This window comes from Peromyscus eremicus, chromosome 2, assembly GCF_949786415.1.
Source record: "Peromyscus eremicus chromosome 2, PerEre_H2_v1, whole genome shotgun sequence".
NCBI classification, from domain to species: Eukaryota; Metazoa; Chordata; class Mammalia; order Rodentia; family Cricetidae; genus Peromyscus; species Peromyscus eremicus.
Window position 1 is genome coordinate 130767580 of NC_081417.1, and position 27238 is coordinate 130794817.

At 47.9% G+C, this 27238-nt stretch overlaps 1 protein-coding gene and 2 long non-coding RNA genes across 4 annotated transcripts in view; 2 read left to right on the forward strand and 1 right to left on the reverse strand.

Annotated features, from left to right (window-relative positions):
* St3gal3 (ST3 beta-galactoside alpha-2,3-sialyltransferase 3) overlaps positions 1-27238 on the reverse strand; it is a 224744-nt gene that overhangs the window by 119439 nt on the left and 78067 nt on the right. For both annotated transcript variants that reach the window (XM_059254844.1, XM_059254845.1), the window contains exon 3: positions 15149-15196. In XM_059254844.1, coding sequence (XP_059110827.1) covers positions 15149-15196 — 48 coding nt within the window. The remainder of the gene's footprint in view (positions 1-15148; positions 15197-27238) is intronic.
* Positions 7524-12379, forward strand: LOC131903955 (uncharacterized). The gene is made up of 3 exons (XR_009377635.1): positions 7524-7613; positions 7947-8025; positions 11778-12379. It is a non-coding gene; the product is annotated as an uncharacterized LOC131903955 (long non-coding RNA).
* Positions 21251-26821, forward strand: LOC131903954 (uncharacterized). The gene is made up of 2 exons (XR_009377634.1): positions 21251-21458; positions 25630-26821. It is a non-coding gene; the product is annotated as an uncharacterized LOC131903954 (long non-coding RNA).

Here is a 27238-nt window from a genome sequence, read left to right on the forward strand (position 1 = left end):
TGACTCTCAGCCCACGTAGGCGATGACACTGCAGACACCTACCCAATGAGGATTTCCCATGACTGTAGACATAACTGTCTACTTCTCTGTTTGATTCCCCTTGTGTTGGTTGACATTTTCAAGCTCCAGTTTTTGGCTGGGTGGTGGTGGTACACACCTTTAATCCCAGCACTCATGAGGCAAAGTCAGGTAGATCTCTGTGAGTTCCAGGCCAGCCTGGTCTACAGCGTGAATTCCAGGACAGCCAGGGCTACACAGAGAAACTCTGTCTCAAAAACAAAAACAAAACAAAACAAAACAAAAAAACCATAAAACAAACAAAACAAGTTCTGATTTTTGCTTTGGGGTTTCCTCTGAGAACTTCTGACCTGTCAGCACATCATTTCTAAAGGCCTGAACTTTAACCTCCTCCACAAAGACCTACCTCCCAGGCTTCCAGAGCATCACACTTTACACAAATGAGTTCTTGGAACTGAGTGTCCATGGCTGCCCACAAAGGAAATGCTACTTTGAGCATATTAATGCTTCAGGGAAATTTTGCCTCTGGGGTAGCTTGCAGGAAGGTCCAGGTCTCACCACCCTGAGAACAAATCTACATTAAGGTCTGAAGATTCTGGGGCTCCTGAGTCTACCAGGCCCACAAGCACTGACAGCTGCAGGCGGCTGGCTAGTGCAGCAATGGAAGGCATTCTCCCAGACACCACAGCAGCAAGCCAGCAGCCGCCCACTGAAAGAGAGATGCTTTGTCTCTTGGGGGCTTAGGCCTCCTGCCTCAGCCAGGCCAAAAAGTGCAGGATCCACCAAGGTGCACAAATGTGTCCTGGGCCTTGGTCCTGGCAGGAAGTGGCCTGGGGTATGCAAAGCTTTGCCCTTCTCCAGCACATGCACCAGGTCGGTCAGAGCTGTGAATGCAAAGTGCTTTTTCAGATGCTGAAAGCCTTTGAAGTAAACCATTAACTCTTCCACAGATCCTACAAAGGGATTAAGTATGCCTTTTGAGTCCCAGTAAGAGTCGTATAAAGTATTGGGGTTAAAAAAACCCTAGCGAATTCATGCACATTCCTGAAAGACTCAGAAACTGGACATAAACAAAAGCAGGCCATAGCAAACACAATTGGTCTGCTCTCATTATACTACAAAACACACGAGCCACTGAAAAAATCAGACCATAAAACCAGCGGGAATTCAGGAGGTTTGAACAGAGCAATTACTACCATGAACCAACTGAAGGGCAGAGAGCCCCACACCCAGCCAGTAGAGAACATCCTTCCAAGCAGGCAGCGGCATTTCTGAAAATGACAGATGAGTAAGCCCAAACTTGTGTCAGCCCCCAATCCCAGTCTAATTAAAAGTTAAGTTCTGGGAGGCTACCCAGCGGAAGTACCTTTCAGAAATACGACTTCTCCTGGGAATGGACACAGGGAACCACTGGTAACAAAACACTCAGTTGCTTGAAGTAGCTTGCTTGCTCTTGTTCCTGAGATGTCTGCCAGACTCTGAGCTTTCAAAAGCCTGGAGTTTGTCCATTTTTCTTTCAGGTAAAAACAATGTTTCAGGTAAAAACTGTAACTCCAGTTCCAGGGGACCCGACACTGACATACATACAGGCAAAACGCCAGTGCACATAAGATAAAAATAAATTATTATTAAAAAAAAAAAAGACTTGGCCTGCTGTGTACCCAGCCTGTTTAACCTGCCCTTGAGAGAACAATGTCACAACCAACCTTATTTCCCTTGAGTTCCATGTAATTAGCTTTTTAAAAAATATTTATGATTACTTATTTATAGGACATACGTATGTCTATGTATGAGGCGATCAGAGGGCATCGGATCCCCGGAGCTGGAGTTACAGGTAGTTGGGAGGTGCCTGATGTGAGTGCTGAGAATTACACTCTAGGTCTCTGCAAGAAAAGTATGTGCTCTTAGCCACTGAGCCATCTCTCCAGCCCCCCTCACCCCATGTAATTAGCTTTCACACCAAAGCTAATGCATAGCATCAATCTTTTTGTAATAATAATAATAATAATAATAATAATAATAATAATAAAATATTTTCTCAATGTCCTATGCATACACCCCACTCCCCTTCCTCTTTATCTTAGACTGGAATATGGTGATATTTTATTTGTGATTTTATTTGTAAATAAAGTTGCCTGGGGGTCAGAGCAAATAGCAAGCCATAGCAGAAGCTGGGCGGTGGTGGTGTACGCCTTTAATCCCAGCACTTGGGAGGCAGAGCTAGGCAGATCTCTGTGTGTTCAAGGATACAGCCAGCATGGAGACACACCTTTAATCTCAATACCAACCATAGAAGACCTGGAGGTCTGTTAGATGGGCAGTGACGAGGAGGTCATGTGGTTGGGTTTACAACCAATGAGAAGGCAGAATAGAAAGTCAATAAAAGGGACAAACACACAGGAAGTAGGTCTCTTGGCTGAAGAGGACAGCAGCAGCAGTGAAGGGTAAAGTTTTTAGCTCTTATCTCTGACCTCTTGGGCTTTCATCTCTGCATTGGCTCTGTGTTTCTTATTTAACAAAGACCGTTCATCTACACTGGAATGCAGAGGTTCTCACTCTACCTACATTCTGAAACAGAAACAGTTAGGAGTACTATGTTATGCTGCAAGATCCCATTCTAGGCAACAGGAAACGCTCAGTTCCTGAAAGTGGGGGTGACAGCAAAGCCCCAACTACTGAGCATCAAATGGAACTCCAGTTAACAGCACAGATGGTGGTCTGAATGACAATGTCCCCCACAGTCTGGGCATTTGAATACTCAGTCCCCATCTGCTGGAGCTCTTTGGGAGGCATGTCACCGGAGGAGGCAGTGAGAGTTTGAAGGCTCACAGCGGTTCAAGTTCGATTTCTGTTTCCTGCTGTGGTTCCAGATGTGAGCCCTCAGCTTCTGCTCCAGCCACCATGCCTCCGCTCTGGCATCATGGACTCTAACCCTCTGGAACCATAAGCTCAGATAAACTCCCCTTCTATAGGTGGCCTTGGTCATGGTGTCTTTATCACAGCAACAGAACAGTAATTAACGCAGAGCCTGACGTGTGTGTCTGTCTTGTGGAAGTCTTTCCTTTCCTCATTCTCCAGAGCCACCAGCGTTCCCACCAGCTGACATGCAATCAGTACTGAGCAAGTGACCTACTGAGGACAACCATATCTCCCATCTAGAGCAGTTTAGGGGACTTTAGGGGTAAATATAAAGCCATTGGCTCTACCAGATAATCACAATTCTTCACATTTAATTTTTTTTTTTTTTGAGACAATGTCTCACTGTATAGTCCAGACTAGCCTGGAAATGGCTATGTAGTCCAAGCTGACCTTGAACTCACAGAGCTCTACTTGTCTCTGCCTCCTGGATACCAGGATTAAAGGCATGTACCATACACCTGGCCATCTTCAAATTTTACGTCACAAACACATACAGGCAAAATGGTCTATCAGGCAGGCAAGCCACTCACACACGAGAGGCCGCTCCACCCACCTTCTTTCTCATGGTCACTGGCTCCCGTCGCTCAGCTACGATGAATTCCCAAGTGCAAAGGGCGCGGCAGCAAATGGAGGAACTATCTTACCCAAAATAGACCTTTCATTTCCAAAGAAGCAACACTGTACAGTCTCCCATAAAAGCTCCATTAAACATAAACACTCTATGTCAAGGCTTGGGCGGAGGGAGGAGAGGGCAACAGGTCCAAATGGCTGTCAAACATGCAGAGTGAGAGAAGAGGCTGAGGGGAGCTACTGTGTACTGACCAGCTCTACTTCGTACTCTTAGGGCTGCCACTGACACCTTCAGTTTAATCCTTACACCCCACGAAGCAGGAGTCCTCTTCATTTTCCCGATGAGGCTGGATGAGCGGGGATGCAATATGCCTGAGATCCCCAAGCACTAAGCAGACTGTCAGGGAAGCTGCTGAGCCAGGCCAGGCCCAACTCTTTCCTCAGTCCACACAGGCTCTCCAGGAAAACATGAAGAGCAGACCCTCATCTTGGGACAGCCACACCAGAGCAACTCTGTCCTGTTCCCTCTAGTCCCTGTCCCGAGGGTGATGTCCGAAGACCCGGTCACGTCACACATGAATCATGGGAGTCAGAGGGGGTTGCTGAGAGGGGCTGGTCAAAGTGCAAACGACTCCCACATCATCTCTAGTCGGGGAAATAAGCCACAGCATGGGATCAATTTATCAACGACAAACTAAAATAGGAAAGCAGTTGTATAAAACACAGAATCCCACTGACCTAGACTAAATTAACTGACCCAGGAAAATAACTTAGATATTCACAAACTAAAATCCAGTCCCCACTGGATGTGTGCATGCTGGTATGGGGGAGACAAGGTCTTCTGACGGGACAGAGTCCCCTGTGGCTGACTGCTCGTCCACAGCAGGGCTAGGCTCTAATGTGGTACTGTCAGGAGGGGCTAGTGGAACCTCCCTGGACTGAGTCTCTCAACATAGGCACAAACGCTTCCCGCTACAGTACAGATCTCACTACCCCCACCTCCTCTCTGTCCTGAGAAAACCAGGGCCAAATTCGATCCTGTTCATGACACCCAGTGAGCCTATGCCCTCTCCGACACTCCACACAACCCCCCCCCCCCCCCCCCCCGCAAGGTCACCTTCATTCAGCTACAGGATTAGGAGTGACATTGTGGCAAAAGAATAGCTGGCCCAGGAGAGAGAAAATGACCCACTCTGCAGTTTGTACCTTAAACTCCATGGAGCTTATTAACATAGGGGAGCAATCCTGACTGCTGTGATGTGAGTGTGCCCCAGGTTCATATAAAGGAAGCCAATCCCCAGTATAGCGGTATGGAGAGGCAGGGCTGTTATGGGTGATTAGGTCAGGAGGTCTCCACCCTCACTAACAGCCTTCCCACACAGGCTTCGGAGATCCTGTCTGCACCTCTGTCATATGAAGACACCCAATGGGGGAAAGCATCTTTCGCAAATGAGCTCTCACCAGCCCTTGATGTGCTGGCTCCTTGATCTTAGACCCTCTGGCCTTCAGAACTTCAAGGAAAAAAAAATGTCTTATTTATAACTTGCACAGCCTGAGGTATTTTTGTTATAAACATGAATGGACTAAGATTATCAAAACATAAGAGTTCCCTTTCCAGACAAAAATAATAAATTTTGTCAGTCATAAAAATAATACACAGTCAATCAAGAAACCGAATCAGGGCTGGGGCCATGGCTGAGTGGGTAAAAGGCTTGTCATGTAAACCTGATGACCTGAGTTCAACCCCCTGACCCCATGGTGGAAGGAGAGAGCCAATTCCTGAAAGTTGTCTTCTGAACTCCACATGCATGCCATTCTTAGCACACACACACATGCACGCACGCACGCACGCACGCACGCACACACACACACTCACTCACTAAAAAATTTCACTTTAAAAATACAAATTAAGGGGAAAAAAGCACTCTCATAACAATGAAGCAGGAATCACCTGACATTTCTATTACCTAAAAGTAATTGCTACATTTTGATGGCTATTGAAATCTCTTCTCATTGACATGGATGTGAATGTGTATATATAAAACCTTACTTACACATGGCCTTAATTACATGCTGATTTATACCATAATCTCCAAGGCATACTCTATGTCAATGAAAAAAAAATCAAATAATCCTTTTTTTTTTTTTTTTTTTAAGGTAGGGTCTCATGCAGCTCAGGCTGACTTTCTACATGCCAACACTGGAATTACAGGTGTGTGCCACTATACCAGGCTCTAATTATCTTTTTTTTCCTTGACACAGTGTCTCTCTATTGTGTAGGCTTGGCTGCCCTGAAACTCCCCATGTAGACCAAGCTGGCCTCGAACTCACAGAGATTCACTCTGCCTCCTGAGTGCTGGAATTAAAGGTGTGTGCCACTATGCCCAGCTCTAAATCCTCATTTTAAACAACCACATTATTCTTCTGCATGAGTGTATCATTATTTATTAAGTGGAAATTATTGCCTGTAATGTTTTACTTAAAATTTTAAAATATTTTTATTTTTTTAGCTTGCGTGGAGGAGGGAGTGTGCATGACACTGTGTACCACAGCAGTTATGGTAATGTCAGGGGATAATTTTTGGGGAGAGTCTGTCCTTCCCTACTTGGAATTGGGTCGTCAGACGTGGTAGCAAACACCTTTCTTGCTGAGCCACCTTACTGGCTTCCTGTGTTCAATTTTCCAAGTCACCAAATTAATTTTATTATGGAAGATTAAGCCAATTAAGACAAAAGGCCAGCAGTTTAAAGAGTAGTCTATGAGGAGGCCACAAGAACATTTGTGTCAGAAGAGGGTTTTGTGTTAATAGCTAAGAATGGAGGAGTGAGCATGGTGGTGCGTGCCTTTAATCCCAGCACTCGGGAGGCAGAGGCAGAAGGATCGCTGTGAGTTCAAGGCCAACCTGGTCTACAGAGTTCCAAGACAGCCAGAACCACAAAGAGAAACCCTGTCTCAAAAAACTAACAACAAAAAGAATGGGGAAATAGTGGGATCTCGATCTCTCTCTCTCTCTCTCTCTCGTCTCTCTCTCTCTCTCTCTCTCTCTCTCTCTCCCTTCCTCCCTCCCTCCCTCCGTCCCTCCCTCCCTCCCCCTCTGTCTGTCTCTTGTGTTTATGTGTGTGTGTGTGTGTGAATGTGTAGATGCACTCATACTTACACACATGCACTTGCTTTTTTAAAACAAATATTTACCAGAAACTTATCACATGCCAAGAGCTGTTCTAGGGGAGACTGACAGAATGTAAATGGGGCAGGCGATTTGAATGGGTGGGTGCTCAGGATGAATGGAGACATAGCTCTCTAGAGATAGAATGGGTGTCTGAAGAGACTACCTTGGATCAAGTGACTGTCCTGCAGGGTAACACTGGACAATGCAGGCAGTCATGCCATGCAGGAGGTAAGAGCAGTCTGGAAAGAACAAAGGCCCTGAGGCAGGAGACCTGGAATCTTCAAGGAGCAAGAGTGCCATGGCTAGTGGGTTGCCAGGAGCATGGATACCAAAGTGAAATCATGGAGGAAAGTAAGGCTTTGTAAGTCCGTTAGGACTGTGGTCAGTGTGCAGGGTGAGAGCTCACAGTGGTCACGAGACAGCAACCAGCTTTATGTTCCAGAAGCCTGCCCTGGCTGCACAGAGCAAGGCCTCTGGGAGGCAAGAAACCAGCAGCCGGCCAGGGAAGTGGTTACTGGTCCAGGGCAGCAGAGCCAGGACCTTGGACAGTGGTGCTGGGAGGAAGCGGCAGGAAGAGCCTTTCCAAAGTGGGGGCGGGTCTCCTGCAGGGAGGAGGCCTGAGGGCTCCGGGCTTGGGGCTTAAAGAGCGAGGTGAGGTCGCTGGGGAGGGAAGGAGGAGAGGTATGGTTTACAGAAGGCTCCCAAGTGATTCACGGCTTTATCCGTAAATACTCTGATTGGGGGAGTTAAAAATGTCTGAACGTTCACTGCCTGTGTTTAACGTCACAATGAGCGTTTGTGTTTTGACCTTGGATCCTGTATCTAGCAGTTCTAGGAGTCGGGGGAGGGGGGGGGACATTTCGCACAGTCTCTGGGATTTTCGATGCATGATGAGTGAAGAGGGCAGTTTAACTTCTTGCTTGCTAACCTACCTCCGGTAAGGTCCTGTTTGCTCACCTCACCACTATCTGGAACTTTCAGGAGTGGACCCTGACCTCAGGCATGTGGGCTGTAGTTCCTCGCAGGTGCCCTACGTCAGACAGAGACATTCCTTTCTTTTTTCAAAACACTTTGATTAGTTCTTTGAGAATGTCATACAAGGTATTTTGATCATATTCACCCTCCTTTAAGAAGTTCCTTTCTGACTGCTGAGTTGTTTCTTCACGAATAGAGGTTGAATTGGTCAAACACTCTTGAACTGATGGTGTCATGTACTCCGTTTCTTTAATTAAAAAAAAATATTTTTGAGATAGCATCTCATGTATCTTAGGTTGACCTCAAACTTGCTGTGAAGCCAAGGATAACCCTGACCTGATCTCTGCCTCCACCTCCCAGTGCTGGGCTAACAGGTGAGCACCACCAAACCTAGTTTATGCAGTCCAGGGCCTCAGGAATGCTACTCAAGCACTTTACAGACAGCCATGCCTCTCAGCCTGATCACACAGGAATTTTTGGTTGGTTGGTTTTGGGGTGTTTTGTTCCTGTTTTTTTTTTTTTTTTTTTTTTTTTCTTTTCTTTTTTGGTTTTTCGAGACAGGGTTTCTCTGTGTAGCTTTGTGCCTTTCCTGGAACTTACTTGGTAGCCCAGGCTGGCCTCGAACTCACAGAGATCCGCCTGGCTCTGCCTCCTGAGTGCTGGGATTAAAGGCATGCGCCACCACCCGCCCGGCTTGTTCCTGTTTTTTGTAGACAGGGTTTCTCTGTGTAACAGCCTGGCTGTCCTGAAACTTACTTTGTAGCCCAGGCTGGCCTCGAACTCACAGAGATCCGCCTGGCTCTGCCTCCCGAGTGCTGGGATCAAAGGTGTGCACCCCCACCGCCCCCACCCCCACCCCCCACCCTACCACCCCCCACCCCGGCCCAATCACACAGGTTTTTGTTGTAGGTAATTAATATGGGAGATTACATGGACTGATTTTGAACAGTATTTGGCCATCAAGTTCCGGAGGTTTCAGGCAGTCTGTCTTCTGTCTGGCTAGCACTTGTTCTCCATCTGGCACCCGATGCCCAACTGGCAAACCCTCTAGTGTTCTCAAGCAGGCCCCCAGGAGCTGTTAACTTAATTTAAACTGGATTGTTTCTTTCTTCCTTCTCTCTCTCTCTCCTCTCTCTCTCTCGTCTCTCTCTCTCTCTCTCTCTGGTTGGTTTTCAAGACAGGGTTTCTCTGTGTTGCCTTGGCTGTCTTGGAACTCACTCTGTAGACCAGGCTGGTCTTGAACTCACAGAGATCCATCCACCCGCCTCTGCCTCTGCCTCTCGGGTGCTGGAATTCAAGGTGTGCATAACCACCGCCTGACTGGACTGGATTGTTTGGCAGTCCCCCGTCTCCAAGAACACCGACTCCTCATTCTGTTATTTTGTAGATCTCAAGAACTCGGTTACCATATTTACTTATTCATTGACCACTTTTACTGAAGTGTTTCCCTCTCTTATTAGTTCAACAGCAGCGTTTGCCCTGACTTTTGAGGGTACTTTTATCCGAGTGGGTCTCGGGTAGGACGTCTGCACTGTCCCAGCCTTCGCAAGTGTTGGTTGCCTCTTCCCATGCAAGCTGAGATTTCTCTGGTTCTTTATAAGATGATTAATTTTGGCTCCTATCCTGGCTGTTCTAATATTGTGTTATGAAACCCGAGGTTTTGTTTGAACCTAGTGGAGGGTGTTACTTTTGTTTTAGGAGACAATCGAGCAGGCTGGGTTTGGGCAGCAAGTCCTGACCAGCTTTCTGTGGTTTCACTGTTGGCTCCACTTTCGAGCCTCTTCAGACTCATCTCCTGTGTGCGCCACCCAGTGTCCAGCTGACACTTGGGAGGTCACCGTCCCTCGGTGGGTTCTGAAAGCCTTGTTTGGAGTCGCTCTCCCAAGCACCTCATTCCTGATTTCTCCCGTGTGCTCTGGTTCCTTGGGGCTCTGGTTCCTGGTCCTTTGGCTAATGAGCCAAGGCCCCACTTACCACAGTCTATTATGAATTTCCTAAACTCCTGCACCCAGACCTGGGACAACCAGCAGGAAAACAGAGACAAAAATAAAACACCCACGCCCACCCTCTTGAGACTTGAGCATCGCTAAAGTCCTCACTGCCCCTACTGTCCTTACCTCCACCACCACCGTGGGACTGCTTAGGGCTGGACGCAAGGGAGACAGAAAGGAAAACCACAACCGTGGGATTTCCCCCTCTGCACGAGCCTTAGGGGCACACAACCCCCAACCCCAACCCCCCAGCCATGGCCTGAGGCCATTTCCTGGAATGGTTTGTTCGAGTCCTTGGCTAGGTTGTGGACTTCCAGGATGTGGGACACTGAGGGGAAACTGGGAGCGCACTGCCAGTCTGGTAATACATTAAGTTCTGGTACTCTTCCCAACCTGTCTGCCATGACTAATGTTTCAGAGTTCTCAAATAGCTACGAAGTGCACTCCGTCCAAGCCATTAGCGACACTCGGTCACAGAGGCATGGGAGTGCTCTACTCCTTATCTAGGATGGAATCTTGCTTTCCTATGCTTAATTACTCATGCTAAAGGAAGGACATAAAATAGGGATTAAATCCAAAGTTGTTTTGCTAAGATACTAAAGCTCTTTTGGCAATGGGGTATGCCCAACGCTGCGAAAAGTCCCTTCCACATAAAACAGTCAAGCGGCCGCTGAGGAAAGCCTGCCCAGCTCTCCCTGCTCTCAGGAATGATGCAAAGCAGAAGACTGCTGGCCAATGTTCCTCGAGAGCGTGACTAAGGTGGAACTACCTGAGGAGTCTAGCAGGTGAAGTCAGGAAAATGGAATGCTGGGTAAACTGAGAGTGGGTTCTAATCTGAGTTTGTATACATATGCCCTTTGTAAAGATGTCATAACAAAACCCATTGTTTTGTACACTCATTTAAAAAAAAAAAAAAAAAAGCCGGGCGGTGGTGACGCACGCCTTTAATCCTAGCACTTGGGAGGCAGAGGCAGGCGGATCTTTGTGAGTTCGAGGCCAGCCTGGTCTACAGAGTGAGATCCAGGAAAGGCTGAAAGCTACACAGAGAAACCCTGTCAAGAAAAAACAAACAAAAAAAAAAAAGGGGGGGGGGGGGGTTAAGAGATGGCTCAGAGGTTAAGAGCAGTGGCTACTCTTCCAGAGGTCCTGAGTTCAGAGCCCCACATGGTGGCTCACAACCATCCGTAATGAGATCTGGTGCCCTCTTCTGGTGGGCAGGGATTTATGCAGGCAGAACACTGTACATATAACAAATAAATCTAATTTAAAAAGAAAAAAAGCTGGGGCTGGAGCGATGGCTTGGCAATGAGGAGCACATACTTCTTCCAGAAGACCCAAGTTCAGTTCCCAGCACCCAGGCCAGGTGGCTCCCAACTGCCTGAATCTGGAGCTCCAGGAGATCTGACGGATCCCCTGGCTATTCTGGGCACCTGCATGCATGTGCACAGACCTGCCCAAACACACACAATTTAATATTTTTATAAATATTAAAAAATAAAGCTGACTTTTGATCAATTTAAATCTATCCTCTACTACAAGAGAGTTAGACAGAAAAGAATCCGAGACTTCATTCTTCTTCTCCTTTCACAGTGGACCACGGACAAACCCGGGGGTCTGGGCTGCTTAGTTTTATGGCAACTTAACACAAGGCATAGTCATCTGGGAAGAAGGATTCTGAATTGAGAAAATGCCTCTATAAGACCGGCTAGCAGGGCATCATCTGTCGGGGCATTTCCTTGGTTAATGATTGATGTGGGAGGGCCCTGCCCACTGTAGGTGATACCAACTCTTGGCAGGTGGTCCTGAGTTGTATAAGAAGGCAGGCTGGGCAGACCATGGGGAACATGGGAAAGCAAGCTAGTAAGCAGCGCCCCTCCCCCCACTCCCCCCCAACACTGCCCAGGGCCTCTGCTTCGGCTCCTGCCTCCAGGTTCCTCCCCTGGTTGAGTTCCTGCCTTGACTTCCTTCGGTGCTGGACTATGACTGGAAGTGTCAGCCAAATCCACCCTTCCTCCCCAGGTTGCTTTTGGTCCTGATGTTTCATCATAGTAACAGAAACCCTGACTAAGACAGAACTACATCTCCTGTCCACAGTCATTTGCAAATTAAGATTAATCTACACTTTATAACTCCAGGAGAGATGGAGGTGAGGGACTAAAATCCCCTTGGAAACTAACAAGAAGAGAAAGAATCAGGAAGTACTTGGACAAGAATATGGACACAGGAACCAGAATGCCTGCACTCAAGCCCAGCTCTGATAGTTACTTGTTATTTGATGTTGGATCAGACACTTCCCTCCTCTGTATGTCCATTTCCGTAGCTGAAGAATGGGGAGGGGTAATAACAACAGCTATCTCACTTGGCTCAAGGGAAAGGGATGAGAACTCTGTCTGACACACAGTGACGTCCCATAAATATGAACTGTCCCCTCCTCCTCCCGTTTCCAGGCAAGGGCTGCTTATAGCATGCTTGGGTAATGGCTTTTGCATGTACAGAAGAGTATGTAAAATGTTAACGTACAGCCTAATGAGTTACTGTGAAAGGGATATTCTCCTAACCCCCACTCCTGTCACTAGAGAGAACATTCCAGTTCTGAGATGCTCCCACCACTACCCCAGCTATTATGGAATTCAATCTCTTATTTCTCCTTACTGTTTTAACAGTGAATTGTGCATCTAAACAAATACGGTTTCATTTTGCTTTTGAAGTTTATACAAATGAAAACCAATGTATATTCTCTATTGTCTGTCTTCTTTTTTTTAAGACTCATCCATGTTATTGCTGGGCATGTAACTCAGTGGTAGTGCACTTGCCTGGCACACACAAAGCCCCAGGTTCAATCCCTAGTACCACAAAAATGAAATAAAATAAATAAAACTTTAAAAATTGTCTTGTCTCTTAGAGCAGGGCTTGGTGGCACACATCCACAATACCAGCACTTGGAAGGCTGAGGCCAGAGGACTGCTGTAAGCCGGAAGCCACCCCGGGCCACTCAGGGAGTGCCCAGCCAGCTAGAAGTGGGGGTACCCAGTAAAGCCAAGTGTGGCAGCACAGGCATGTAACCCAGAGGGAGAGGCAGAGGCAAGGGGATTGCCACAAGTTTGCAAACAGCCTGCTTTACAAAGAGAGTTCCACAGAAGCCAGGATTCTACCTCAACCGTGGGGATTCCATAGCAAGATCATGTCTCAAGAAACAAAAATTTAAATTTAAAAAGGGAAAATAAAAAAACTTATTTATCTATTTTGTTAAATCTAAGTATAACTTGCTCATTTTCTTCTGTTCCATACCAATACGATATTCACAGTTGTTCCCTGTGTGGGTTGTTCTGGGGTCTTACAATTCTGAATATTGCCTGGGACTGGGAGAGCCACCTCCCTGACCTGAGTGAGGCTGGGTCAAAGGGCAGTGTGTCAATTAGTGTGTCTTGCACTGTAAACACAGGAAGGGAGGGCGTGTGTCTGCCTGTGACTGTCACAAGAACATACAGGCACTCGGGAATGAATGCAAATGTGCAACATCTATCCGAGTAGATATCAGCATCCATCCCTATAACGAGGGTGTCTAGAGGAAGAATTGTCAGGATGTATGTGGTTCAGACTTACCTACATACTGCCATGGTCTGTTGGAAGTGATTATAAAACTTGACTTCCCACTCAGTGGAGACTTGCTTCTGCTCCATGTGGCCCTGTCAACACTGGGACAGTCAAGCCATCAGGTTTTGTTGTTCTGTGGATGTGTAGGGATAGCTCAGTGGGAGTCCAACGATCACTTTCCTGGATACTAATGCAACTGAAAACCTTCCTATGGGTTTACTGACCTCTTTTCGGAAATGCTTTTTCAAGTCTTCTGCCCATTTCTGTACTGGGTTGTTCATTTTGTTTGTTTGTTTGTTTGTTTGAGACAAGGTTTCTCTCTGTAGCCTTGGCTGTCCTAGAACTCACTCTGTAGACCAGGCTGGCTTGAACTCACAGAGAACCACCTACCTCTGACTTCCGAGTGCGGGAATTAAAGGAGTGTACCACCACCAGGCAGGGCTGTTCATTCTTAATGATTTTTGTAGTTCTTTGTTCTAGAGACAAATACTTTGCTAGCTAATTATGATGCAAGTTTATTTCTCAAGCTGCCTTTTCAGGATCTTAATGGCGTCTTTTGATAATAAGAATCCTTCATTGTATTAAGTTGATCATTCTTTTCCTATAATGTACAGATGCAACTTGGGGTTCCTTTAAGAACCCTTCCTTGTCTTTCCACACTGTTGAAGTGACTTCTCAGGCGGTGGAGGCGCCTCAGGCACAAATGGCCCGAGATGGTGGCACAGTTGGCAAAGTTGGAGTGTGTGGGCTCTCGAGCTGGATGGGGATGGACGGACCCTGAACAGGTGACTGTGCGTTTCAGGACAATTAGGGAAGTCAAAGCTAGTGTGATGGATAAATAAGTGAGGGATGCAGAAAGTTCCAGCACAGCAATGACACAGAACAGGCCTTCCCTGGTGGGAACACCTTTTGTCCCTCGCTACCACAACTGCCTGAGCCTTGTGAACATGAATGAATCATGTATGAGGTCAGCGAATGAGATTAACCACCCTCCAAAGGCCAGCCAGGCCTCCCTGTATTCAGGGTGACACCCCAGTATGAAGTAGACCATCTTCACCTAGTCACCCAGGGATGCCCTTCCCCTGGTACAAAGTTGTTCTGAGCTCCCCCACCTGGGGGGAGGAGGGGAGGAGCTGAGGAATCAGCGCAGCTGTACTTCCCGCTCTGCCAACAGAACTGAAGAACGGGGGAGGGGGTGGGTTCTTCAGACCGGGACAGCCACCTCCTGGCCTCGGTGACTCTGGGTCAAAATAGCGTGTGCCAAAGAGCGTGTCCTGCACTGTAAACACAGGAAGGGAGGGAGTGTCTGCCTGCGGCTGGCACAGGCAGGTGTAGCCGCTCCCCCTCCTGGAGCGCTCTACCTGAACACATGGGTGTGTCAAGTGAACGTGCACAGGAGGGCATGTCCTCAGGAAGCTGGGCTGCTTATCGCGCTCAGAGCTGGTGGTCTCTCAAAGTCCTCTGCCCTGCTCAGGGCACGTGCTCAGAGACCAGACATCCTCTCACACAGAACGGGGCAGTTCTGTGAGGAAAAACCACCAGCTGCAACTTCCCAGTGCAGACTTCTTTATTTTTATTTTATTTTATTTTTTTATTTTTTTAAAGATAGGGTCTCACTGTGTAGCCTTGGCTGGCCTGGAATTCCTCATGTACACCAGGCTGGCCTCAAACTCATCGATACCCACCTGCCTGTGCCTCCCCCCGGCCCCCGTGCCCAGCTCAGTGCATACTTGTGAAACAACTGGAAAAGTGTCTCACCCTCTTCTGCCCCGTCCACGGTGAAGCCCCTGAGGACTTTTCCCATAATTCTGCAGGTCTCTTGCCCTCCCCCAGCATGCCCAACTCATGAGGCTTCACTACAAACATGGCCAACGCTAAGAGCTGAGAAGATGATAGAGGGAAGAATTGGTACCTGTGCCTAGTGCTTGTCCAGCGGAGTCAAGGGAAAGAAGCAATGAATCTGCAACACAAGAGGACAAGTTCATGTCTTCTTTAGTCAGACAAGTGCCGGCCGGCTCCACCCAAACCCTGCGGCAGGCTCAAAGCACCAGCCCCTCCCCTTCGCCCCCCCCCCCTCCCTTCCTTATATTCACACGCATGTTCGGTTACCATTGTCAACCCCCCACACCCAAACCCTGAAAGTAGCGTATGATCACTTATAACATCTGCTGGAGTAATAAAGTGAAGATGTCAAAGAAAGAGATATGGCGGGGAAGATGTGAGTGCGCAAAGCACATGCCGCCAGGGCCTTTGCAAACACAGCAGGCAGAATCAAGGTGGGTGTGAGCTCTGAAGCAGCCAAAGGAAGGAAGGAAACAATTCCGGGATCCAGTGTCCACGCTGCATCCTTCTTCAATTCAATCACACAGTCGGGAGATGTTCGTTGAGCATCTAACTGTACCAGGACAACAGTAGCCAGCAATAACAACAACAAAACGTGCTCTCCACTCTCGTGGGGCTCCTCACCTTTCAGCTTGGAAAGAGAAGTTATCAGAGAACAAATTACTTAGCTAGAAACTGATTAAAAAATACAGCTAAGGAGAGATTGCCTGAGGGTCCTGGACAGGAGGGCTCCCCTGGAGAAGCTGGCCCGGGGGCTAAGGATTGAGGGATGTTGAGGGTCAGAGCCAACAAGAATCCCAGGTAGAGAGAAGGCCTCGTGTAGAAAGACCTGAAGGAAGAGGGGACCAGGTGTTTTCGAGCAACTCAAAGACCAAAACCCAAGTTACTGCTGTACTTTCCCTGTGAGTCTTAGCAGAGAGGGGGACCAAGTGATGAGGACATTGTTTCTCCTTCGACACTTCTTGAGTTAGTAGTTGGGAATCTTGTATGGTGTCTCTTAACATATGACCCAACCTCAAATGATGCTATAAAGCCAATGTACAGTTCAGCAATTACACGGTGAGAGATACCAAGATGAGGTGTGGGCCAAACAACCCAGACTCAAGAGATCAGATCCAAAAGGCTCACTCACTGCAGAGTGCGAGCCGGACACATACAGGACATGTGTGTACAGCCACAGTCCACTCTAGAGTATCTTCCCGATCTCACTACACACCGAAGTTCAACATCCTCATTGTAACTCTAAAGGACAGGTTCCCGATGCTAGCATTTAAACTCAACAGAAGCGGCCATGGCAGCTGCTCGTTCAAGGCGACATCACTAGCACCACACCTGACACCAGAACCACTGTGGAATTACAGTTTCTAGAGAAATGCCCGGACAACAAATCCTTCAGGCAGTCAGTCCTTCAGAGAGATGTTTACTAAGAACCGTGGGACAGTGAGCTGGGGATGTGGCTCCTGAGAGTCCCGAGGCAAGTATCCTGCATCATCAGGTAAGGGCAGATCATGTGCTTTGAAATTCACCAAGAAAAAGGCAGGGCAGCCTGCTCTTGACAGAAATGTGGATGCACCATCAGGGCCCTCGATGAACAGCTGGCCATCTGTATAAGCAGTGCTTAACTGTGAGGTTCTACCTCTTTGTCAGCATGGTTTGTGTCTGTTTCCTCTCAGTGAGGTATGCATCTCCTTTTAAAACTGCAGCCAGGGTGAGGAGAGGTCTCACCCACCTGGAGGACTCGGAAGATCCCGAGGAGTTGACTCCCAGATGAGCAACACTCCCAGATGAGCAAGACAGTTCAAGATGGGCAGATGGCTCAGTAAATAAAACACTTGCTGTTCAAGTGTGAGGAATGGTGTGCTGAGCCCCAGAACCCCTATAAAACGGCAGGGTGGGTGTGATGTCCACCATTATCCCAGAGCTCAGGGGGCAGAAACAGGGGTTCCCAGGGCAAGCCGGGTGGCTAGACTAGCTGATTCAGTGAGCTCAGAGGTCAACACAAGACCCTGTCTCAGAAGATAAAGCGGAGCTCAAGGAAGACATCAGCCTCTAGCACGCACACACGCATATATACACACATACACACACACACACACACACACACACACACACACACGAAAAAAATAAAATTTTAAGTATCTAATTTTCACTGCAGTTGACACATTTTTCTAATTATAATTTACTTTCTTTGTACTCATAAGCAATCCTGATTTAATCTTTTTTTTTGAAACTTTGGTCCAAACGTTAAAAAAAAACCCTGAACTTTAACTAAATATCTGCAGAACAGTAACTGTTGACAGGGACTGCCTTTGGTGGTAAATTCTACAATGTCCACTGTGAACATGTGTTATTTGTATCAAGGGGCGTGGGGGTGGGGCTGGGGACTGGCCCTCACTGGAGTTCCAGCCACTTGGCCTGAGGTGGGAGAACACTGCTTGAGACCAGAAATGGGGTGGGGGGTGGGGGGGGAGGAAAGGATTAAAAATAACTGCGCAAACTTGCTGGTGTGGAAGCCAAGGCGTAGCAGATTCCTGATCTCTTCCATTATCTGTGCTGAGGGTTGTTCAGCTTTTCAGTTACTGGGATTCAGGTCCTGAGAGCTCAGCCCGGCTACAGCAACCCCTTGATGAAGCATTTCCCTCTCTTTCTTTCTTCTTCCTTCCTTCCCAGTTTATTCCTTGGTCCTAGAGATGGAACCAGGGCCTTGCACATGCTAGGCAAAGCTCCACACTGACCTACACCTCCAGCCCCCTTCCCACAAATACTACCAAGCACCAATGCTCAGTAAGAGAGGTCTCGGCCTTGCAGGCCAGGAAGGCGGATGAGCTGGGGGTAAAGTGTGATCAGGGTCTTGGGAGGGAAGCCCCAGGCAGGTGGCTGTCTCCTGGGGAGGCAGTCTCTCTCTCTGCAATGGTTGCTATGCCATGCTCCGGGATTCAGGGTTCAGATGATGCGAGAGTGAGCGACATACTCATGCTTTGTGAAAGTTCAAATGAACTTTGTTTTGAGTATTAAAGGCACAGCCCAGAAACGGTTCGCCAATTCATTATTTGTGTTTATTCTAAAAGATGTGAGATTATTTTTGTTATAAACCACGTTGACAGCTTACGGGAAAACTTAGCATTCAAAGAAAGTGAGAGGTTTGCTTTGCAAGCAACAGAGCAAGACTCCAGACTTCTCCCTCTGCAGCTAACAAATATGTCATTTTTACTTGAGCCTTTCAGGCCCCAGCTGTTCTTGGCTCCCAGGCTGGGGGTGGCCATGTGGAGTGTTGCACAAGTGACCCAACAGAATCCCAGACCAAAGCATGATGGAGCTCGCTGCACGATGAGGAGAGCTAGAATTTACTGGAAGCTTTTTATTATGCTCAGATGTTTCCTGTGTCTGGTTTTTGAAGCAGAATATGGAGAATATGGAGGGAGTGAGGAGTATGCAGCTGGTCGTCTCAGTTTGGGGCCAGGCTTGGGAAGCCCCAGGCATTCGTGAGTGAGCGGCACTCCGGGGTGCCGCCTGCCTGTCACCCTGTACATTCCACACATCTAGATCTTCGGCTATCCAGCCCCTGCAAGCTTCAGGAATGTAAGATGGGGAGAAAACAGATGGTTTCCATGTAAACAGGTAAAATACAAACAGATAAAACTAACACGTCCCTGTGACAAAGACAGGAAAAGGAGCAATATGGGAGATTTCACTGCTCCGTAACACAGAAGATATTAACTACCGCACACCAGACACAGCACGAACACCAGCAAGCGGATAACAGTAAGGAGTGTCCCTGTTCTCAAGAAATCCACACGTTAGCTGGGTGGTGGTGAAATACCACCTAAATAAATGAACAAAGTCATTTCTGACAGTGGTAGCTGATGTGAAGAATTTTAAGCAGTGTTGAAAGGCCAAGGGTGGAAGAACAGACATGACCCAAAGCGTGTTTGCGGCTTGTGGGCTGAGCCCTGAAGACAGGAACCAGGGCAGGAAAGGGCCACAGGGGGGTCCCGGGGGAGGGACAGCAAGGTTGGAACCTCCCTCCACTGAAGGAGGGCCAGCTGCTGGGCCAGAGAAAGCAGGAAGGTGGGGTGTGTTGAAAGAGGAAAATGGCCTTGTGGAGAGATGTCTGCATCTCATTCAAGAGCAGAAAAGAAGCCTCTTAGAAAAAAAAATTTCATGTGTTCTGGGGTTTTTGTTTTTGTTTTTGTTTTTTTTTTTTTCGAGACAGGGTTTCTCTGTGTAGCCCTGGCTGTCCTGGAACTCACTCTGTAGAACAGGCTGGCCTTGAACTCACAGAGATCCACCTGCCTCTGCCTCCCGAGTGCTGGGATTAGAGGCGTGTGCCGCTGCCACCACCACTTGGCTTCAAGTATTTTTTTTTTGAAGATTTATTTTTATTTAATGTGCATAAATGTTTGCCTCCATGTGCACCACGTGGGTCCCCGCTGCCGGTGGAGGCCAGGAGAAGGCAACAGATCCCTTGGAAGTGGAGTTACAGATGGCTGTGAGCCAACATGTGGGAGCTGGGAACTGAACCTGGGTCCTCGGCAAGAGCAGCAAGTGTTCTTAACTGCTGAGTCCTGTCTCCAACCCATGTATGATGTTTTGACTTCATACAAGTCCATGCACCACTTATGGGCCTGGTACCCATGGAGGCCAAAAAAGAATGTTGGATTCCTGGGGTTGGAGTCACAGATGGTTGTAAGCCACCGTGCGGGTGCTGGGGATCAAAGCCAGGTCCTCTAGTTAAGCAACCAGTGCCCTTAACCACTGAGACAACTCTCCAGGCCCCAAGAAGCCTTTTAAAACCAAGAAAGTAGGCCAGGCAGGCAGAGGGAACGTGCCAGTAAGGACCAGAGCTCAATCTCAACATCTCTAAAAACGAAACAAACAAAAGCTTCCAAAAAATAGGAGAGTAAAGGGTTCTGGTCTGCATTCCCAAATATATACTTTGGCTGCTTTATAGGAACTGAGTTGGTTACCAACAGTGTAGACGGTGCATCAGGAGAGTGAGACTGAGGCAGGGAGGTGAACACAGAGGAGGTACATTACAGATGAGAAGGGACAGTGTTTGAACCTAAGCTGTGATGTTTGGGGGTGGTGGTGGTGGTAGGGGAACGTGCTAGAGGCTCTAAAAGGGAAAAGCTTCAGGCTTTGCAACTAACAGGCAGGAATGAGGAAGAAGAAAGACACAAGACCACATCCACAGTTTGGGATTGTGCAAACTGATGTCGACTTCTCTGTGATGGAGAGTGGCCTACTGATGGATGAGAGGTGGCCTGATTACAGGAAGGCCAGCCACTCACGTCCATCAGTGAGGCAGATGGGAGCTGCCTTCTGGAGACAGGCACTGAGAAGCACATAGTACTGGGGAGCTATCACAGAAAGGAAGAAGGGAGGCTGGGGTGGGGTGGGGGCATAGGCCAGGCTAGATGCCAGGTCCTGTGGCCCAGACTCAAAAGAGGCAGAGGACTGTGGGTCTATGCTGTAGTCACCAATTTGGCTTTACAAAGAGCCTTCAACTTGGCTGAGGATGGATAGTGTTAGTGGTCTATTAGGAGAACTGATACTTTGTTTTCTTATTGTTTATCTATCTATCTATCTATCTATCTATCTATCTATCTATCTATCTATCTATCTATCTATCTATCTATTGTGATAGGGTTTCATGTATTCCAGGCTGGCTTTGAACTCAATATGTATTAGAGGATGACCTTGAACTTCTGATCCTTCTGTCTCCCAGTGCTGAGATTGTTGGTGTTTTCCATCGTGCCTGGTTTTATAGAGTGATGGGAATCGAACCCAGAGCTTCTTGCATGCTAGACAAGCACTCTCCCAACTGAGCTACAGCCCCAACCACAGATACTATTAGCGGCCACAGCCACCTGTTTCCTTTCCAGTTTTCCCGTGCTCAGATGCTGGAACGATCAAGTGCCATGGCCCCAGTCCCTCAACTCCTTCCCCTCAACCTCAACCCCACCCCCAGAAAACAAACAAACTAAATGGAATTACTGAAGAAACAGAGGGGGAAAAATGACTGAGGAGAGTGAGCCAGAAGAGATGAGAGCCGATGACAAGAAGGGTGTCCTAATATGGTGTACAACAGATGGTGGCCTGACCGGAAAGATGGGGGGGGGGGCATTCCTAACTCCAGCGGGATCAGGTTCTGTCCAGCGGTCTGGGCCAGTGTCAAGGACTCAGCTGAGAGCGGGAGCTGCTGGAGCAATAAACGTCTCCGAGAAGGTTCTTAGATTTCACTCATTTAACTGACCAAGCGTATGCTCCAGAGCCTTTACCAAGTTCAAGAGACTGGACAAAGGCTGGTAGAACGGCTTCTGGGATAAAACGTTTGCAGAGCAAGTGTGAGAACTGGAGTTCGGATCCCCAGCACCCAGGTAAAACCCCAGGAGGCAGAGACTGGAGGATCTCCCAGACAAGCTGACTAGCTAGACTAGCCCCACTGGCAAAACTCGATAAGTAGGAAGCAACTGAAGAAGGCACCTGACACAAGTCAGGGCCTCCACACGCATATGTGTGCGCATGCACCTACCTACATGCAAACAACCATACACAAATGGATGCATACAATGCACATACACGCACACACACACACACACACACACACACACACACACACACGCACACACGCACGCACGCATGCACGCATGCACACGCACACATATTGGGGGAGGAAAGGCTACAGAAAGATCAAACATGGTCCCTGAAATCAAAGAATGTCTGAACTATTCCAGGATCAGAGTCAACTAACAGTCATATGAGTCTTGAGAGTTACGGCAGGAGCTCAGATCTAGGGGTTTTTACTGGGAGCAATTAGGAAGATGTGGAGGGATGGGTACCTGAGCCCCGTATGAGGTGGTCAGGCCTCAGTGGTAGGGTAGGACCGAGTATGCGAAGGCACTGAGGTGTGGGAAGTGAGGCGTGTGAAGTTTCAGGATATGATCATCCCTAATTAATATCTTAGAGTTTCTTTCAGGAGGTAAGAATGCATGTGACTAAGGGAACCGGTCAATACAATGATTAAAGTTTTTTTTTTTTTCCTAAGGCGTTAACACATCAAAGACTATTTTTAAAAAGTGAGTCACCATGAAATTGAGGGGAAAAACCTGCTAGGTCATACCAGGAGACAAAAGGCACTTGGCTTGAGATTGGGGCAGGACAGTCCCTGGGGCATCAGCACACACAGGGAGAGCAGGAAGTCTGGGAGGAGCTGGCCCTCTACCAACCGCTGCTCTCAGAGGCTGGTACCGGGGGTGGCACTGCTCACACACCTGGTGTGTGAAGAAGCCACTGGGAGGAAGCTGCTGCAGGCACGCTATGTGGGCACGGTGAAACTGAGGGTGAAACACCAGACGTGAGCGAAGGGCTTCGGGGGCGTGGGAAAGGTCAGGGTGGCCGCCCGACAGGGGAACGGATGAAGGGAAAGCAGGCTGGTACCGCCTCGAGCCAGGCAGGGCCCAGTGCAGGTGGGAGAGGAGTGAGCAGTCCTTCCACTGCGTCTCAAGTGAAAGTCAAGAGCATGACTGAGGGGCAGAGGGGCATGGGCTGGGATGACGGGAGAGTTCCTGCTGTGGGCAGGGCCCAGCCTGGGCACAAAGCAAGCTCTGGATGGGTCACTGAGGGAACAGAGGGCAGAGGCAGGAACCCGAAGCTGTCTGATGTCCAGCCATGGCCCGTAAGGTGCCAACTTTTCGGCAGACTATCAAGTTTATCTAGGCTCGGTTCCCCTCCACCCCCACTCACTATGGCCTCAGATCTGATTCCTCCTGCGTAAAGACAGTAAGGTGAGAGCTGAATCTAAAACCCTGAAACCCAATAGTTCTAGGTCTTGTCCTTTGTTATGTGTGCATGTGTGTTAGCGCATGCACGAATGTGTGTGTGCATGCATGCGGAGGCCAGAAGACACCCTTCTGGGCCATTCCTTAGGTATTATTGTTTTTTTTGGACCGGGGTCTCTCCCAGCTTAGAACTTGCCAAGACGGCTGGGCTGTGTGTCCAGCAAGCTCTAAGGATCGGCCTATTTCTGCCTCCCTTTCCCCCTCCTATTAGACACAGCCTAAGGATCAAACTCAAGTCCCTCACGCTTGTGAGCCAAGTCCTTTCTGACTGAGCTCTCTCTCCAGCCTGTGACAGATTTTAGAACATCTACACGCTGCACAAATCAAACATGACTTGACATCCCAGCACTGTGAGGCTTGGAGGCAGCATGCTGTAATGAAATATTTCTGCCATGAATTTTTACACTAAATGGGAGGAGCTATAAATACATCCACATTACTTTAGGTCAGAATTGCAGACAAATGACTTTTGTACTTATGCAAAAAAAAAAATGCTTTAAAAAATTGTTAAGGGTGGGAAAGACAGCTGAGTGGTAAAGGCACTTGCTACCAAGCCTAATGACCTGAATTCAATCCCTAGGCCCTGCATGTGGGAGAAAAGAACTGACTTCTGAAAGTTGTTCTCTGACCACTCCCCCGCCACACACACAGACACACACATGCATATACATGCATGTTCTTACACACTCATGAGAGCACGTAAATACACAAGCACATGCACACATAAGCACACACACAAAAGCATTCACACACAAGCACACACACACACACGTACAGAAAATAAATAAGATGAAGTTTTAAAAAAGAGAAGTTTTAAAGTTCACGCCATGGCGGTGGCACCTTCAGTGAAGGTGGGCCTTTGTTGGAACCTGCTCGTGAGGAACATCAAGTGCCCAGCACGGAGGGAGGCCTCGGGGCTGTTGACAGTTTTGTCATCACCTCCATCATCATTATCACTACAAGGTGGTCTGGCTGACATGGACAGGGCAGTGGTACACAGAGGAGGGAGAACGGAGGGACGGGGAAGGACGGGGTGTGGCTCTGGAGCCCTGTTAGGAGTCTGGGTTTTCTCAACTGGAAGTAGAGAGGCAGAGAAAGGCAGCATAGATTTTTATTTTTTAAAGTAAGCTGATGATGTCAAGACATGCTTCAAGAAAACCACTGTAATGGTGAGAGACGGAACAAATGCACGCAGGCAGGCATGCAGGAGAACAGAACAAATGCACACAGGCAGGCATGCAGGAGGACAGAACAAATGCACACAGGCAGGCATGCAGGAGAACAGAACAAATGCACACAGGCAGGCATGCAGGAGGACAGAACAAATGCACGCAGGCAGGCATGCAGGAGAACAGAACAAATGCACACAGGCAGGCATGCAGGAGAACAGAACAAATGCACACAGGCAGGCATGCAGGAGGACAGAACAAATGCACACAGGCAGGCATGCAGGAGAACAGAACAAATGCACACAGGCAGGCATGTCAGAAGGACAGAACAAATGCATATAGGCAGGCATGCAGGAGAACAGAACAAATGCACGCAGGCAGGCATGCAGGAGGACAGAACAAATGCACACAGGCAGGCATGCAGGAGAACAGAACAAATGCACACAGGCAGGCATGTCAGGAGAGTGTTCTAGCAAACCGGGTGAGGGATGAAGAGGATCTAGCATGGTGCTGAGGTGCAGGGGATGAGAGGGCAGAGGGAACATGGAAGGATCCGATCAGACGTGGGGAGGTGAGGACCCTGGGAGACTAGAATGGGGGAATAAAGGCATGCAAACACTCCAGCACAGACAGCTGGCAGCCGTGCTAACACCGCAGAAGCGGCAGGAGCAGCTGAGAGCACGGTTTGCTCCCTCTGACACTCAGGCTGGAGTTTAATCCACTGCAAGGTACTAGAGAGGGTGGGAATTTAACACAAGCGTAGTGGTAGAGCCACTAGGAGGTGATTAGGGCTAGCAGAGTGTTATGAATTTGATAATATGGAGGACACCAGGATGCAGAACTCACGAATGGCCACTGGCCTTTTAGGAACAGAGAAACCAGAGCATCACTCAGGCATACAACTCCCATCATGCAACCCCTGCACAGCTTCAGGACTGCTGTCTCACCTGACATGGGCCCTTGACCCTGGACCAGGACCAGAAGCCAAAAGAAACCTCTTCACTGTATCGTTTACTCATTCTGTGGTGGTAAGTTCATAGCCAAGAGAAAATGAAACTAGACACCTGTACCTGGCAGTGGACCAACCAGTGATCTCAAGAGCAGGTTTAACTAAGTCACTCTGGGGGAAGCCACACTTTCAAATGCCACGGGTGTGAAAAGAAGAGTGTGGAGGGCCCATCTGGATTGTCTAGCTGGTGGATTAAGACATACTTAGGAGACAAGAGAAGCACTCTTCTAGGTATGTCTGTGAAGGTGTCTGCAGCAATCAGTAGATTGTGAGGATTCTAACCTATAGAGAGATTGGTTCCTAGATGGCTCCATAACATGGTGGTGTTATTAGGGGGCACTGGGACATATCTTGGGGACTATTATCTGACCTTGGTTCTGCCCTGTATTTCCTTGCTTCCTGTCCACCAGGAAGCTGCTCTTCTGCCCCACCCCCACCATGATGTCCTTTCCTACAATGAGTCCAGAAATATGGAGCTCAGTGATCGTGGACCGAATCCTCTAAAACCTTCCTTTTAAGTTGTCTGTGTCAGGCATGCTGTCCCAGGGACAAGAACAGCAATCATACACAGAAGGAAAACATGCCCGCTGAAGTCCGTTATAAGACCATTCGCTGCTGCTGGACCAGCTGAAGAGCTGAGGTAACCCACAAACTCTTCAAGTTTAAGCACTGGGACAGGAAAGAACAGAGGAAGTTGTCTATACAATTAGTTGTGAATAAAATCTAAGTGGACACCAGCCAGGGAAATTAAAGGGAAGGAATCAATCCCCCAGTTAAAAATGAGTTTCAGTCGGGAAATGGAAGTCTTCATAAATGGCCAGTAAATATTTTAAGCTTTATTGGCTACATCAAGTCTCTGTGATGTATCCCACAAATTTTGCTTATTTTCAAACTTCTTTGGTTTTTTGCTTAAAGCCCTTAACATATAAGCCATTTTTAAATGAGGCCACACAAAAGCAGGCTATGGACTGCATCCGGCTGCATCTGCAGCCTCTGATTAATATACGCTTCCTCCTAAAAACCTCCGAAATGACGAGGAGAAAAAAGCAGAATTACACAAAATCAAAGAACAGGAGAGGAGATATCAGCACCAAAATCTGGAAGCTGGGGAGCAAGTAAAGAGCAGGACTCAGCAAACTCAAGCCAGTACTGGTCTATAGAGCAGGAACCGATGCGGAGCTGCTATGTGCAGTACACGCAGAACTCCCCCAGAGCCTTACTGAAGAGAAAGTGAAGATGTAGACAAGACACCAGTTCTTAAAGATGAACTGACAGCCAAGACCACAGGGTAGTAGAGGAAAGTCTCCCACGGAAAGAAAGGAGACCAAAACAAATGCAACCACCACAAATACACAGGGAGATTAAAAAAACAAAATACTGAATTTGTCAGTATAGAAATTTTACTCATGAGTCAAGTAGAAGATATTGCTTAAAGGGAACATTTAGGGGATGGAGAGATGGCTCCATTTTTGACAGTGTATACCAGTCTTGAGGACCTGAGTTCAATTCCCAACACCCATATGGGGTGACTCACAACTGCCTGAACTACAGCTCCAGGGGATACACACACACACACACACACACACACACACACACAATTAGAATGAATCTTTTAAAAAAAATACACAATCAGAAATTTTTTTAAAAAAAGACTGGAAACAAGTTGAGGAAACTCTCAGAGTGTAGAGCAAAAGGCCAGAAACAGCAAATGAGATTTTTTTTTTTTTTAAATTAGAAAATATGGCCTGGTAGTGGTGGTGCACTAATTTAATTTCAGAACTCAGGAGGCAGAGGCAGGCGGATCTCTGTGATTTCGAGTTCAGCCTGGTCTACAGAGTGAGTTCCAGGATAGTCAAGGCTACACAGAGAAACCTTGTCTTGGAAAACAAAACAAACAAGTAGGACATCTAGAATAAGAACAAATAAGAAAAAAATGGAAAGGAAAAAAATTTAAAGGAAAAATTCAATAAAAATTTCCTAGACTAAAAGGCCAGAGTTTTTGTGGGTTTCTATTTTTGTTTTGTTTTACAAAGGGCCCTTGGGGGTTGGGGAGATGGCTCAGTCAGTGTGGGGTGCTGACCACACAAGCATGAAGACCTGAGTTTGGACCCCCAGCACGCATGTAAAAGTGGGCTGGGGTG